Raw genomic sequence first — 15,755 nt, 5'->3', positions numbered from 1 at the left:
AGGCTCAAAAACTTGTTGTGGAAATTGGCTTGGGAAATCCTCCCTATAGCTTCTATTCTAAATAGAAGGTTTACCCTCCCATCAAATGAGTGCCACTTATGTGGCAAGGCTCCAAAAACTTTGGAGCATTTATTTTTGCAATGTGACTGGGCTGCTCAAGTTTGGCTTCTAGGCCTATGGCCGTTGAGGTTGAATACTTTGGATTCTATATCCATAGTAGATTGGGTGAAGATGATTATCAACCCAAAATCATTTTTGGCACTAGACAATGAAGCTACAAAAGAGTTCCAATTATTTGCAACTATTATGTGTGACCAAGTATGGATGAGTAGAAACAAAGCTTATGTGGATGGTATCAAAATAGCCCTGGTTGATCTTACAAGGCAAGTGTATAAATCCTTTGAGGAACACAGGCAAACTTGGAAGATTCATAGTAAAAATTCCTCTATGGACAAAACATGGGTCCCACCTCCACCAAGTTGGATAAAACTGAATTTTGATGCTGCAATTAGAGAAGGAAAAACATTTGTGGCAGTAATAGGAAGAGACCAGGAAGGTAACCTTGTTGCTGCATGGGCAGAGCAGTTGTGTCCAGGTAGCCCATTATCTAGTGAGGCAAATGCAGCCTTGTTGGCCATTCAAAGAGTCGTAGATGCAGGTTTTAAGAATGTTGTGATTGAAGAAGATGCATGGAATGTTATTGAGCCCCTGAAAAATCAAAGGTCTGCCCCTCATTGGAGTATTAAGTATGTGGTGGAGGATACTCTGTATTTTGCTAAAGGTTTTGATAATGTAAATTTTTCTTTTATTTTTAGGGAAGGTAATGAAGCAGCTCATCTTTTAGTTAGATGGGCTGCCTTTTTGAACTGGAATGGGCCAATACTCATCTCTATTCTGTCCCCTTTGATTATTCAGACTTTGGATAAAGATAGTCACAGGTTTATTCTGGATTGTATATCTTTGTTTTTTAGTAAATAAAGTATTTATTCAAAAAAAAAAAAAAAAAAACCCTTTTTTTAAATATCTTCGGGCCAACTTAATTCACACACTGAAATTGGTGTCTATAAGTCTATAACAGGCCCCAAGAAAAAGTCAAAAACAGCCATAAATGGCCTAGCTAGACAAAATAGACTAACGGGCTTATCTATGTAGTTTGGGCTTCTATTGTGTCAATGTCTTCAGGCCTACACTGACTAAATTTTGGGTATGGTTTTCACTTTCCAGTCCTAGGTCTAGCTACAACTACAGGGCCATTAATGAGAGATGGATTTCTCTATCAACAGTGGCCCTAGTCCTAACTCCTAGGGTCCTTTGACCATCAATTATTGGTTTCCTGCAATTCTCACGTACAAATGTTGCGTTAGGTATTAATTTAAAAAGTAAAATTTTTTATTATTTAATTTATTTTTGTTATTATTTGTGGATTTTATTATATTTGTTGATATTATTTATAGGTTTTACTGTACTATTTCAGTTATTTTTTAATTTTATTTACAATATTTTCAGTAAAAAATTTTTAATTTTAGTTAAATAAATTGTTCCCAAACGGACTTAAAGAATAAAAATTTAGGTATATAGTTCTTAAATTCAACAATGTAATTGTATTGATAGGACGAATCACATAGTAAAATTTAATTGTTCTTAAAAATGATAGCATTGTAGTGATCAATACAACCTTGCTTGAATTTAAGTTTGGCCCCAAAAACAAAATGACAAATTTGTGGAAAGCTTTTTTTTTTTTTTTTTTTTTTTTTTTTTTTTTTTTTTTGAGAAGAAGCATTTGTTGCAAGCTGTAAGTATATGATCTGGGTTTTTTTTTACAGGTTACTTTTCCTTTTCATTGAGCCAATTCTTATTTCTTTGGAATGCCTTGTTAAACTGACAGAGCAAATTTCATGCTTGTAGATCCATTTAATGCTTCTCCAGTTAGACTGGAGGCTATGCTTAAAAGTTAAAACTATTTTCCTCCTCATACTAGGAAATGTGTGAAAGCATTAACAAACCCTAGCCTTAGCTTATCTATTTTTTTTTTTTTTTACTAAAATTACTGTAAAGAAAATGTAAAATTATATATTCAACTATTTCACAACTTTTAAAATTTTTAATCAATATATATATATATATATATATAATCGAAACCTCTGAAGCTCCCATAATTTTCCACGTCATCACTATTTTCTTTTTCTTTTTATTTCAGATTATTTTTCCACGTCAGCATTATTTTAAAAATAAAAAAACAAAAATTCTGATTTTATATGATAGATATTAGAAGATCATATATAGATACGTATAGTAAGATTAATGCCACTTAGCCGGTTGCCATGAATTAAGAGTTCCATTAGGAATTTGATTTTATTGGAGTGGCGTGGAAGTCTCTAAACCATGTTTGTATGCAATGCAAACTCCTTCACAGTAAAGGAGGTGCCAACTTACTCTCCTATATATGTATAAACATAAATTCTGATTTTATATGATAGATATTAGAAGATCATATATAGATATGTATAGTAAAATTAATGCCACTTAGCCGGTTGCCATGAATTAAAAGTCCCATTAGGAATTGGATTTTATTAGAGTGGTGTGGAAGTCTCTAAATCATATTTGTATGCAATGCAAACTCCTTCATAGTGAAGGAGGTGTCGACTTACTCTCCTATATATGTATAAATCTATGTGTGTTGCCGCAAACTATTCTTTTGTTACAAACACTTCTTTCTCAAGGTATGAAAATTTCTCTTCATAGCTTTCTTTCTTTAGTTTTTGTATTCTTTCTTTAATAGTAGTTTGTGTATGGTCTGTGTTTGTGTTTGATTTTCCTTTAATAGTATGTGTGAATATATTTCTTGGTAGTCATGCAAAATCTTTAAAGATACCTTCATATTCTATGTTTCCTTTTCGTTTGCTATTTCTTGGCTTATATTATAGATTGTAATGTATATATTCATCAAACAATTTAGTTAATTGGTTTTTACATCCTTAAACATCGCCCGTTCATGAATGGAGATTCCGTGCAATATACCACTAGGTTATTGTAGAGTGAAATTCTCTCACAACAATTTTGACATTTTGACTTCTTTTTTTCCAACTTTTTTTTATTCAAGGGTTTTAGATTCAAAGTTACAGAAGCAACTTTCAATCCAAACCTTTCAAAAAAATTTCATAAAGTCATTTTTTTTTATTCTTAAGTAGAAAGGATAAGATTAAAAAAAATGCAAAACTATTTTACAAGCATGCTAATTACATGGAAACCTAATTCAATTAGGAGAGAAGTTCAATGAGAATTAGGAGAAGAAGCTACAGGTCAAATGGAAACCTAATTCAATTAGAATTAGGAGACATAAGTTACCACATAGAATAGAAACCTAAATTCAATTAAAATTAGTAGAGATAGAAGTTACCAAATAGAATAGAAATCTAATTCAATTGGAATTAGCAGAGATAGCTAAGAACCTTGAATAATATAAAATCTATAATAGTGTTCCGTATTATATTTTAATATATTTATATTTGGTTTTGAAATTTGCTATTATTTTTTTAAAATGTTCCAGATTCAAAAGATACGCTTTAACCCTCTATTCCAAATGTTAGTTTTATTACTTTTATAGTTTTACTTAAACTAAGTGACATTTGAACATCGGTGGAATTTTCATAGTAAGGTTGTGTTTGAAATTGTAACTTTTAAATCAGTATGCTAGATTATGATACTTTTTCGATTACTAATATTGTTTGGTTACTTAGCATAATAGTTAGAACTTAGAAGCTATATGGGCGTGGTCATAAGAATATGTTTTTTCTATTCTCTGCCCTGTACAACACTTCAATATATAACATTGGTTACACATTTTTGGATTGAATATTCACTTTAGGATTTTGATTATAATGAGAAGAATTTTGTGTAACAAGTCGCCTTCTTTGAACTCTTCCATTGGGCCCAAATATTGGAAAAAATATTTTTTATAGGACCTTTAATCCTTCCTTAACAATTGTAGTTGCTCTTGCTTGTGCTGAATTTTCCGACTTTTTAAATCAAATTGTTTTCTTCTAAAAGCCTGTGTTATTACCCTATCCATTAAATATCATTATCTTTGTTTTCATACTAAAAGTTTGTGTTCTGGTAAATTTATATCTTTGTGATGGGAAGTTTAATGAAAAGTTTTTAAAATCTCATATTCAATAGCTTTTCCATGCATCGCATGGGTTAGCGACTAGTTTCAATTATTTCACAACTTCATAATTGCTATCTAAATCTTTTTTCTTTTCTTTTCTTTTTTTTATTAATGTAATGTCGCTTTCATTTGCACTACCACTAAAGACCATTTTTATTAAGTGCTAATTACAATATATTATATTATGACCTCAATAACTATGTTTTTTTATTTTTTATTTTTTTTTATCATTAGAGATATTGAATTCCGCTTTAGGTACAAATTGTAGTAACTATATTGTATGACTCCAATAATTTCACCCTATTTTTCCTGGCAAGACTAACTCCACGAAAATTGTCCTTGTGCACGATTCATCAGAATTTTATTTTATTAAAATTAAGTACAAAAGAAACACAATTGCAAGAGAAAGTAGTTCATACATGTAACTCAACTGGTAAAAAAATCAGTTAGCTACCACCGCACACCATTGGTGCGATGGTCACTCCATAAGTATAAGTGCTTGTGGGTGTGGGGGATAAGGGCCAGGATTCAAGTCTCCAAGAAGGAGCTTCACACATATATACTTAGATTAAGCTAAAGTAAAATTTCTATCTTCTATAAAAATAAAATAAAATAAAACCAGTTAGCTCAACTAATAAGATCTCTAATAATTGAATAAAAGATCTGACATTCAATCCCCGCCTACACCAAAAACCATTGGTGTCTTGGTCTGATGATAAAAGAGCTACTATAAAAAACAGACGTCATAGTTTACCTTCCACACACACATTAGTACACATACCTAACATGTCTATAACTATTGCATAATATTTTGAAGTCGAAACGTTGAAACTTCTGTATTATCAAAGAAAAGTCCAGAAGGCTTAGAATCAGGCATCAAAGCCAACATCAAATAAAATAAAACAACAACAACAACAATCTTTAGCCTTATTATGTCTCTGCCTTCCACGCACACATTAGTACATGCAGTCAAAACGATGAAACTTCTGTATTATCAAAGAAAAGTCCAAAAGGCTTGGAATCAGGCATCAAAGCCAACATCGCAGGGCCTTTTGCAGCTTCTTCAGTAGTCAAGACCCCAGCGTTGTAATTCAAATCCGTTTTGGTAAATCCAGGACTAACTGCGTTAATGGCAACTGTGGGATACTTCTTTGCTAGAACCCTTGTGTACGCATTCAAAACTGTCTTGGAGACAGAATACGCTGAAAAATTATTACTAGGCCAACCTTTATCTTCTATCAAATTCTCCTTCACATCTTCTAAGAACTCTTCAACCACCTCATCCACTTTCTCTTCTGTGAGACCATCCACATCTCCTAGCTTCTTCTTTGCATTCTCATTTGAAATAAACTGAAATACAAACACAAATTTTCAATTTAAATATTTTTTCTTTTTTTCATCTTGGTCCAGAAAATTCTAGCACCATTCGTTTAATGCATGTCAAATACAGTTTCAAAGCACAAATAAAAACATGTTTATATCATCTAATTATCAAGAACAACCATAAAGTTTTCAAGTTATTGGGGAATTTACACACTAATTAGTGTATACTCTGTACACATTATATCTAGAATTTCGTGCATAATTTTCACAATTTTTTTCCAAATATTTATAATAAAATGTGAACGATGACAGTGTGTACGGATCATATACTCTAGTGAATGTTTGATGATCATGACTTAAAATACTAAATCTACAACCAGTTTTTTTCCAAAATATTCATAATCTAATATTATAATAAATGTGAATAGTAAAACATCAACAATATCATAAATAAATAAAAATTATTATCCTTTTATCTTGTATTTAAAAAGTGACATTTCAGTTTGCTTGCAAGATTTAAATAATAAAATTGTGATATTCCTAACTAGTATTACTCTTTAAATTGTCACGTAATAATTTTATTAACCATGTGATTACAAAGGAATTGTGCCTCTTTTAAAAGTATCCTACGTATATGGTGTATACATCCAACCTCTTACAGCCTATAGGACTACAAACTGTGACAGATGTAATGTATATACCCGATACAAAAGATACATTCTCTTTCTTCAGTGGTAGCATGTCTACTATGACATAACTAGAGGTAACTAGCTTCTTTGGATTAATAATATTTTACCTCAAGCTGTCCCAAGGTGGAGGAGATGTTTACTATTCTTGCTGATTTTGATAACTGAAGAAGTGGAATAAGTTCTTTGCTCAAATGCTTGATCCCATAATAATTTGTTTTGAAAGAGTTCACCGCAGATTCATAAGTTTGCTGTACAAATTTCTTAAAGGCTCCGGCATTTGGACCTGCAACCTGTTATCGCATACAGTGGTAAACGATCTTTCATACATGTCTAAGTTAAATTATTTGATTACTACTTTTAATTATTCATCTTGCCATGTTACTAAATTTTGGATTATGTCCTCAAATTTTGAAATACTGAAAAGATTATATATTACACTGAGAGACTCACATCATTAGGACCAAATTTTAAGTCTTTTGGATCCACTGAACCAACTGTGGTTAATCCATTAACTGCTGCGTTATTTACCTGCATAATAAGAACAAAATTTCATCTAGTTAAATTGGGTTTCAATTTCGCCAAGCTAGCAAAAAATAGATGGGAAAAAGAGAAAAATAATACATGGTTTATCTTTATTTAAAACTCTATATAGAAAAATAATTTAACTATAGTTTTCTTTTTCAAATCTCATAAATTATTATTTGTCTCAAAAGTTTAAATTGTTAAAAAATTATTGATTTAATCATTTAATCTAAGCTGCCGTATGTGTGATAATTTTTTTTTAATTTTATTTAAATAATAGAAGATGTGGAGACAAAAATAGCTTAACTAGAAATTCCTACTATGATGACAGTGATAAATTTTGAAACAATTAGCAATGTATTAGAATCAAAACACCATAATATAATGTATTATCTTTGTTAAAATCAAAATTTTGCTAATCCCAAATTCTAGGAAAATGGTTGCAACAAGTTAAAGAAGCAATTAAACAAAATCTACACGATCACATGCAAGTAGTAGTGAAGATTTTCTTAATGGATTGTAAAGCACAATCTCAGTGTTAGAGAGTAATCTTGACTAAGATTAATATCTGTTTGTGTGAAGAGAAAATATTCAGAGAAAGACGTAACAGAAAAAGAGAGAGAGAGAGAGAGAGAGAGAGAGAGAGAGAGAGATTTTCTTCCTTGATTAATAATCTGAGAGTACAATCATATATATAATGTAATCTGCCTAAGGTATTGAGTAACAGAATTGATCCTGATCATACAGATCAATCTCCGTGAATTTAGGAAAGCTAACTAACTCCAAACTGACAGAGGTTTCGCGCCATTATATTTGAAAGGCTGTTGCATCCCTTAAACGACACCGTTCTAGCTTCTGAAGCTTAAATAACAAACACATACAAAACGGTGCGTTGTGCTTATATTACATTAGTGAAACGGTGCGTTGCAGCTGGATGTAAACCAATGGTCATCCCCAAATTCAGTCATCTTCAACCTTGTGCCTATGATGCAATCAATCCAGAACTGAACACAGATCAGCTATTTGTAATTTCCTTTAGCTTCTCTGAAGTGGAATTACCACGATCACTAACAAGTAGTATATATAGAGTCAAGTTCAGAAGATGGGTAGAGAGTTGGATTAGCTAGGTACCAATATGTCAAGCTTCCCAAATTCGGTTTTGATGAAATTCACGAAAGCAAAAATGCTAACTGGGTCTGAGACATCAAGTTAATGAAAACTCAAATCGGAGTATCCAATAGCCTTGAGTATTTCAACAGCTTCAGTGCCCCTCTTCACATCTCTGGCAGTTAATATCACCTTGACTCCATTTGAAGCTAGCTAGCTGTTTGGATATTTCAAATCCTATCCCTTTGTTGGCTCCTGTTACGACTGCAACTCTGGGAAAGAGTTTGAAATAAATGCAAAAAAGAAGAAGGAAAGAATAATGAGGATCAAGGATGTCACTAGAATCTCTGGCTTATATTCAATTAAGAGATTTGAGATTTAATCTTCGCCTACATCAGAAATTGATTGATGTTTTAATCCGATAATAATAACTATTATCAAACGCGGATATCATAAACTGAAACTCTCTAAAAAACTAAAAATATTATAATTAAAGATCAAATTACCTTTTCGTTTCAGGATTCTTGGTTGTTTCAGCCATTTGTTATGAGCTTAGAGTATGTACCACCAATTAATGCAGAAGATGCCTTAATTAAATTTGTGGTTTGAAGTTGGTTTAAAAAAATGTTAAAGCTAATTGGTACTTATAATTTTGGCTCATTGAATTGTCTCTTTCTCAGTCTTGCTAAACGTTTGCATACGTAAGCCATGACATTTTTTTCCATCTAATCCATTCTATTTCTACACGAACGCCATGATGACATCTCTGATCTATATAATACTTAACTTTTCTTGACAATGAATTAATATTGACTAATACATCTTTTTGCTCCTCCCGATTGGAACAACATTAAACTTTAGTCTCAAATATATTATATATAGTTTCTCAAAAAATATATTTTTTATATATTGAACTCAGTCAAAGGAACATTTCTACATCATTTTTTTTTTTTTTTTTGGGAAATAAAGATTGCAAAAAGGCTAACAGACAAGAACGGAAGAAAACTATAAAGAACAAAGATAGTGCTTAACAATAAAAGTTTCTTAAATATATATGTAAATAACCAAGAACTTGGTAGTTCAATTGGATGACACTTTTTGGTGTTTTAAAGAAGAAATTCAGGATTTAAATCTTAAATCCCCCAATTATCAAATTAGCAAAAACAAACTATAAGGTTAGTATATCACTATATTGTATTACAAATTTTATGAATACTTCAAATTTTATTATATAAAACTTACAAATTGATGTGTAGTCAATTACAAAAATAAATAATTCAAACATTCATTATAACTATTTATACATTCTTGATTATTCTATAGACAATTAATATGATTCAGTACATGTTCACACAATGCATTCACAACCCAAATCTTCACACAAAACCAAATTTAAGGTATTACAGAATTATTACGGTGTAGGCATTTAGGGATTTTATGATAAAGAACTTTTGCTAAATGTTGTAACAAATGCACCATCGGAAGCTTTATCCACACTTGATTTGCTTCATCTACCATTCTCCAATTCTACATCAAGCTTGAAACAACAAGCACATCAATAAATGTTAAGGACATCACAATGGTGTCAATTTTTGATATTTTTAAACATTAAGTAATATTTCCTTATTTTATATGGTTTTTACGGTCACATTCAAGTCCAATTAGAATATTATGCGCAATTTAGGAATGTTATACATGCTGGTTGAGTCTTTAATGCCATATAAATATGCAATAAAATAGGGACACAGTAAAATTTGACAATAATTTCACATTCAAAAATTAACATATCACCTCAAACATGAGTCTCATCTAATATGCAATTTGGAATTTCTTTTAATAGCCCACATGTGCAGTGATAGGCTAATTTGAAAATGTTGTGAATTTTTGTTTTATCCTAGAACTCATAAATATGCCTAAATGTAAAATTAAAATATATAATTCTTCTATTGATAAAATTTTATTTTTTTTAGGCTTCAAAAAACTTTTATGAAGTTAGGGGTTCAGCCAAGTTATAATAAGATGTAGTTTGAATAACCTCATTAAAAAAAAGGCCTAATTAGAATAAAATCTAATTTTTTGACATTTTTCTTTTTTGTGTCAAATAGAAACACATTGTTATGTCCTCAGTACCACATTGGTGCAATTTGAGTTCTTCCCCTCATGTGCAATATCTCATGTTAAGGAATTTAAACCGTTTTTTATTTATTTGTTAATTACTACTAATAGTTGTTATTGATCAAAATTCTTGTCCCCCCACCCCCACTCCTCCCTGTTTTTCTTAGGCTAAATGGAAACAAAACCTGGTTGTAAAACTATTGTCATCAAGAAGTGAATGTTTGAATTCTTAGGATTCATGCTTTCCGTTGTTTGAAAGGCAGAAAACCTTCAACAATAAATTAATAGCCAAAAATCCATTCCTGATTTTGAAGAAATAAAATAAAATAAACTAAGTAACTTCTTTGCAAGAAAAGATGAGAACAAATAATGTCATATGTGGTGTGGAACACAAGGATTTTGATTCCCTTGTGATTATAATTAGGTAAGCAAAATTTGATCCTAATACCTTTTTTCACTTTTGGGCCGATTTAATTCTCTCTTTCACACACACACACACACACAAATTGGTGTCGATAAGTCTATAACAGGCCCTAAAAAAAAGTCTAAAACATGCATAATGGCCTAGCTAGACAAATTAGGCTGACGGGTTTATCTTTGTAGTTTGGGTATAGTTTCCAGTCATAGGCCGAGCTACAACAACTACAAGGCCAATAATGAGAGATGGACTTCTCTATCAGCGGTGGCCCTAGTCCCAACTCCTAGGGTCCTTTGAGCCTTTGACCATCCATCAATGATATTGGATTCCATGCGTGTCTCACGGACAAAAGAATTAAAATTTAGGCATATAGTTGTTAATTTTCTCGATTAAATTCAACAATGTAACAATGTGATTGCATTGATCAATTAATCACATAGTTAAATTCTCTATTGTTTCTCAAAAAAAAAAAAAAATTCTCTGTTGATAATCAGATAGCAGCCTTGCCTTGCTTGAATTTAAGTTTAATTGGCCCCAAAAAACAAAATGTCACATTTGTTGAAAGCTGTAAGCATATGATCTGGGTTTTTTGTTTTTTTTTTTTTTTTTTTACGTGTTACTTTTCCTATTCATTGAGCCAATTCTTATTTCTTTGGAATGCCTTGTTAAACTGACTAAAGCACAAAATTTATGCTAGAGCAAATTTCATGCTTGTAGATCCATTTAATACTTCTCCAGTTAGACTGGAGGCTATGCTTATAAGTTAAAACTGTTTTCCTGCCTCATACTAGGAAATGTGTGAAAGCATTAACAAACCCTAGCCTTAGCTTATCTTCTTCTTCTTCTTCTTCTTCTTCTTTTTAATGAAATTACTGTAAAGAAAATGTAAAATTATATATTCAACTATTTCACAACTTTTAAAATTTTTAATTTCAATTATTTCACAACTTCATAATTGCTATCTAAATCTTTTTTCTTTTCTTTTCTTTTTTTATTAATGTAATGTTGCTTTCATTTGCACAACCACTAAAGACCATTTTTATTAAGTGCTAATTACAATATATTATATTATGACCTCAAATAATTACAATATATTATATTATGACCTCAATAACTACGATTTTTTTTTTTATATCATTAGAGATATTGAATTCCGCTTTAGGTACAAATTGTAGTAACTATATTGTATGACTCCAATAATTTCACCCTATTTTTCCTGGCAAGACTAACTCCATGAAAATTGTCCTTGTGCACGATTCATCATAAATTTATTTTATTAAAATTAAGTACAAAAGAAACACAATTGCAAGAGAAAGTAGTTCATACATTTAACTTAACTGATAAAAAAACCAGTTAGCTACCACCACACACCCGTGATGCGATGGTCACTCCACAAGTATAAGTGCTTGTGGGGTGTAGGGGGTAAGAGTCGGGATTCAAGTTTCCAGGAGAGAGCTTTACACACATATACACTTAGATTAAGCTAGAATAGAATTTCTATCTTGCATAAAAAATTTTTTTAAAAAATTAAAAAAAAAAAAAAAAAACCAATTAGCTCAACTGATAAGATCTCTAATAATTGAATAAGATATATGGGGTTCGATCACCGCCTACCCCAAAAACCGATTGGTGTCTTAATCTAATAATAAAAGAGCTACTATAAAAAACAGACGCCATAGTTTACCTTCCACGCACACATGAGTACACATACCTAACATGTCTATAACTATTGCATAATATTTTACAGTCAAAACGTTGAAACTTCTATATTATCAAAGAAAAGTCCAGAAGGCTTAGAATCAGGCATCAAAGCCAACATCAAATAAAATAAAACAACAACAACAACAATCTTTAGCCTTATTCTGTCTCTGCCTTCCACGCACACATTAGTACATGCAGTCAAAACGTTGAAACTTCTGTATTATCAAAGAAAAGTCCAGAAGGCTTAGAATCAAGCATCAAAGCCAACATCATAGGGCCTTTTGCAGCTTCTTCAGTAGTCAAGACCCCAGCGTTGTAATTCAAATCCGTTTTGGTAAATCCAGGACTAACTGCGTTAATGGCAACTGTGGGATACTTCTTTGCTAGAACCCTTGTGTACGCATTCAGAACTGTCTTGGAGACAGAATACGCTGAAAAATTATTACTAGGCCAACCTTTATCTTCTATCAAATTCTCCTTCACATCTTCTAAGAACTCTTCAACCACCTCATCCACTTTCTCTTCTGTGAGACCATCCACATCTCCTAGCTTCTTCTTTGCATTCTCATTTGAAATAAACTGAAATACAAACACAAATTTTCAATTTAAATATTTTTCTTTTTTTCATCTTGGTCCAGAAAATTCTAGCACCATTCGTTTAATGCATGTCAAATACAGTTTCAAAGCACAAATAAAAACATGTTCATATCATCTAATTATCAGGAACAACCATAAAGTTTTCAAGTTATTGGGGAATTTACACACTAATTAGTGTATACTCCGTACACATCATATCTAGAATTTCGTGCATAATTTTCACAATTTTTTTCCTAGATATTTATAATAAAATGTGAACGATAACAGTGTGTACAGATCATGTACTCTAGTAAATGTTTGATGATCATGACTCAAAATACTAAATCTACAACTAGTTTTACTCCAAAATATTCATATATAATCTAATATTATAATAAATGTGAATAGTAAAACATCAACAATATCATAAATAAAATTTTTTTATTATCCTTTTATCTTGTATTTAAAAAGTGACATTTCTATTTGCTTGCAATATTTAAATAATAAAATTGTGATATTCCTAACTAGTATTACTCTTTAAATTGTCACATAATAATTTTATTAACCATGTGATTATGAAGGAATTGTGCCTCTTTTAAAAGTATCCTACGTATATGGTGTATACATCCAACCTCTTACAGCCTATAGGGCCACAAACAGTGACGGATGTAATGTATATACCCGATACATAAGATACATTCTCTTTCTTCGGTGGTAGCATGTCTACTATGACATAACTAGAGGTAACTAGCTTCTTTGGATTAATAATATTTTACCTCAAGCTGTCCCGAGGTGGAGGAGATGTTTACTATTCTTGCTGATTTTGATAACTGAAGAAGTGGAATAAGTTCTTTGCTCAAATGCTTGATCCCATAATAATTTGTTTTGAAAGAGTTCACCGCAGATTCATAAGTTTGCTGTACAAATTTCGTAAAGGCTCCGGCATTTGGACCTACAAACTGTTATCGTAGACAGTGGTAAGCCATCTTTCATACATGTCTAAGTTAAATTATTTGATTACTCCTTTTAATTATTCATCTTGCCATGTTACTAAATTTTGGATTATGTCCTCAAATTTTGAAATACTGAAAAGATTATATATTACACTGAGAGACTCACATCATCAGGACCAAATTTTAAGTCTTTTGGATCCACTGTACCAACTGTGGTTAATCCATTAACCGCTGCGTTATTTACCTGCATAATAAGAACAAAATTTCATCTAGTTAAATTGGGTTTCAATTTCGCCAAGCTAGCAAAAAATAGATGGAAAAAAGAGAAAAATAATACATGGTTTATCTTTATTTAAAACTCTATATAGAAAAATAATTTAACCATAGTTGTCTTTTTCAAATCTCATAAATTATTATTTGTCTCAAAAGTTTAAATTGTTAAAAAATTATTGATTTAATCGGTTAATCTAAGCTGCCATATGTGAGAATTTGTTTTTTTTTTTTTAATTTTATTTAAATAAGAGGAGATGTGGAGACAAAAATAGCTTAACTAGAAATTCCTACTATGATGACAGTGATAAATTTTGAAACAATTAGCAATGTATTAGAATCAAAACACCATAATATAATGTATTATCTTTGTTAAAATCAAAATTTTGCTCATCCCAAATTCTAGGAAAATGGTTGCAACAAGTTAATGAAGCAATTAAACACAATCTACACGATCACATGCAAGTAGTAGTATATATAGAGTCAAGTTCAGAAGATGGCTAGAGAGTTGGATTAGCTAGGTACCAATATGTCAAGCTTCCCAAATTCGGTTTTGATGAAATTCACGAAAGCAAAAATGCTAACTGGGTCCGAGACATCAAGTTGATGAAAACTCAAATCGGAGTATCCAGCAGCCTTGAGTATTTCAACAGCTTCAGTGCCCCTCTTCACATCTCTAGCAGTTAATATCACCTTGACTCCATTTGAAGCTAGCTGTTTGGATATTTCAAATCCTATCCCTTTGTTGGCTCCTGTTACGACTGCAACTCTGGGAAAGAGTTTGAAATAAATGCAAAAAAGGAGGAAAGAATAATGAGGATCAAGGATGTCACTAGAATCTCTGGCTTATGTTCAATTAAGATATTTGAGATTTAATTTCCGCCTACATTAGAAACTGATTGATGTCTGGGTCTGATAATAATGACTATCATCAGAAGCAGACATCATAAGTTGAAACTCACTTAAAAAAAAACTAAAAACATTATAATTAAAGATCAAATTACCTCTTCGTTTCAGGATTGTTGGTTGTTTCAGCCATTTGTTATGAGCTTAAAGTATGTACCACCAATTAATGCAGAAGATACCTTAATTAAATTTGTGGTTTGAAGTTGGTTTAAAAAAATGTTAAAGCTGATTGGTATTTATAATTTTGGCTCATTGAATTGTCTCTTTCTCAGTCTTGCTAAACGTTTGCATACGTAAGCCATGACATTTTTTTCCATCTAATCCATTCTATTTCTACACGAACGCCATGATGACATCTATGATCTATATAATATTCAACAGTTGAATATTATTTATGAATATTATTTATTAGAATAATATGAATAAATAATCTTCAACTGTTCTTGACAATGAATTAATATTGACTAATACATCTTTTTGCTCCTCCCGATTGGAACAACATTAAACTTTAGTCTCAAATATATTATATATAGTTTCTCAAAAAATATATTTTTTATATATTGAACTCAGTCAAAGGAACATTTCTACATCATTATGTTTTGTTTTTGTTTGTTTTTTTTTTTTTTTTTTTTTTCGGAAATAAAGATTGCAAAAAGGCAAACAGACAAGAACGGAAGAAAACTATAAAGAACAAAGATAGTGCTTAACAATAAAAGTTTCTTAAATATATGTAAATAACCAAGAACTTGGTAGTTCAATTGGATGACACTTTTTGGTGTTTTAAAAAAGACATTCAGGATTTAAATCCTAAATCCCCCAATTATCAAATTAGCAAAAACAAACTATAAGGTTTGTATATCACTATATTGTATTACAAATTTTATGAATACTTCGAATTTTATTATATAAAACTTACAAATTGATGTGTAGTCAATTACAAAAATAAATAATTCAAACATTCATTATAACTATTTATACATTCTTGATTATTCTAAAGACAATAAAAATGA

The 15,755-nt window shown here is 30.8% G+C and overlaps 1 protein-coding gene across 4 annotated transcripts; it reads right to left on the bottom strand.

Annotated features, from left to right (window-relative positions):
* Positions 1–4,961: 4,961 nt before the first annotated feature.
* On the bottom strand, positions 4,962–14,950 carry LOC126703105 ((+)-neomenthol dehydrogenase-like). 4 transcript variants are annotated; one of them, XM_050402021.1, is made up of 5 exons: positions 14,844–14,950; positions 14,365–14,608; positions 6,628–6,705; positions 6,285–6,467; positions 4,962–5,515 (listed from the first exon to the last, which is right to left on the bottom strand). In XM_050402021.1, the coding sequence occupies exons 1-5, from the start codon at positions 14,876–14,878 to the stop codon at positions 5,135–5,137; spliced, it is 921 nt and encodes a 306-aa protein (XP_050257978.1). In that variant the 5' UTR covers positions 14,879–14,950; the 3' UTR covers positions 4,962–5,134. The 4 variants fall into 4 exon arrangements, with proteins under 4 accessions (XP_050257978.1, XP_050257977.1, XP_050257976.1 ...); XM_050402020.1 differs by lacking the exons at positions 6,285–6,467; positions 6,628–6,705 and adding exons at positions 13,393–13,575; positions 13,736–13,813 and having other exon boundaries at positions 4,967–5,515; XM_050402019.1 differs by lacking the exon at positions 6,628–6,705 and adding an exon at positions 13,736–13,813 and having other exon boundaries at positions 4,971–5,515.
* Positions 14,951–15,755: the final 805 nt, after the last annotated feature.

The sequence above is a fragment of the Quercus robur genome, chromosome 10 (assembly GCF_932294415.1).
Source record: "Quercus robur chromosome 10, dhQueRobu3.1, whole genome shotgun sequence".
Taxonomy (NCBI): Eukaryota; Viridiplantae; Streptophyta; class Magnoliopsida; order Fagales; family Fagaceae; genus Quercus; species Quercus robur.
This window is presented reverse-complemented; position numbering and strand designations above follow the sequence as displayed.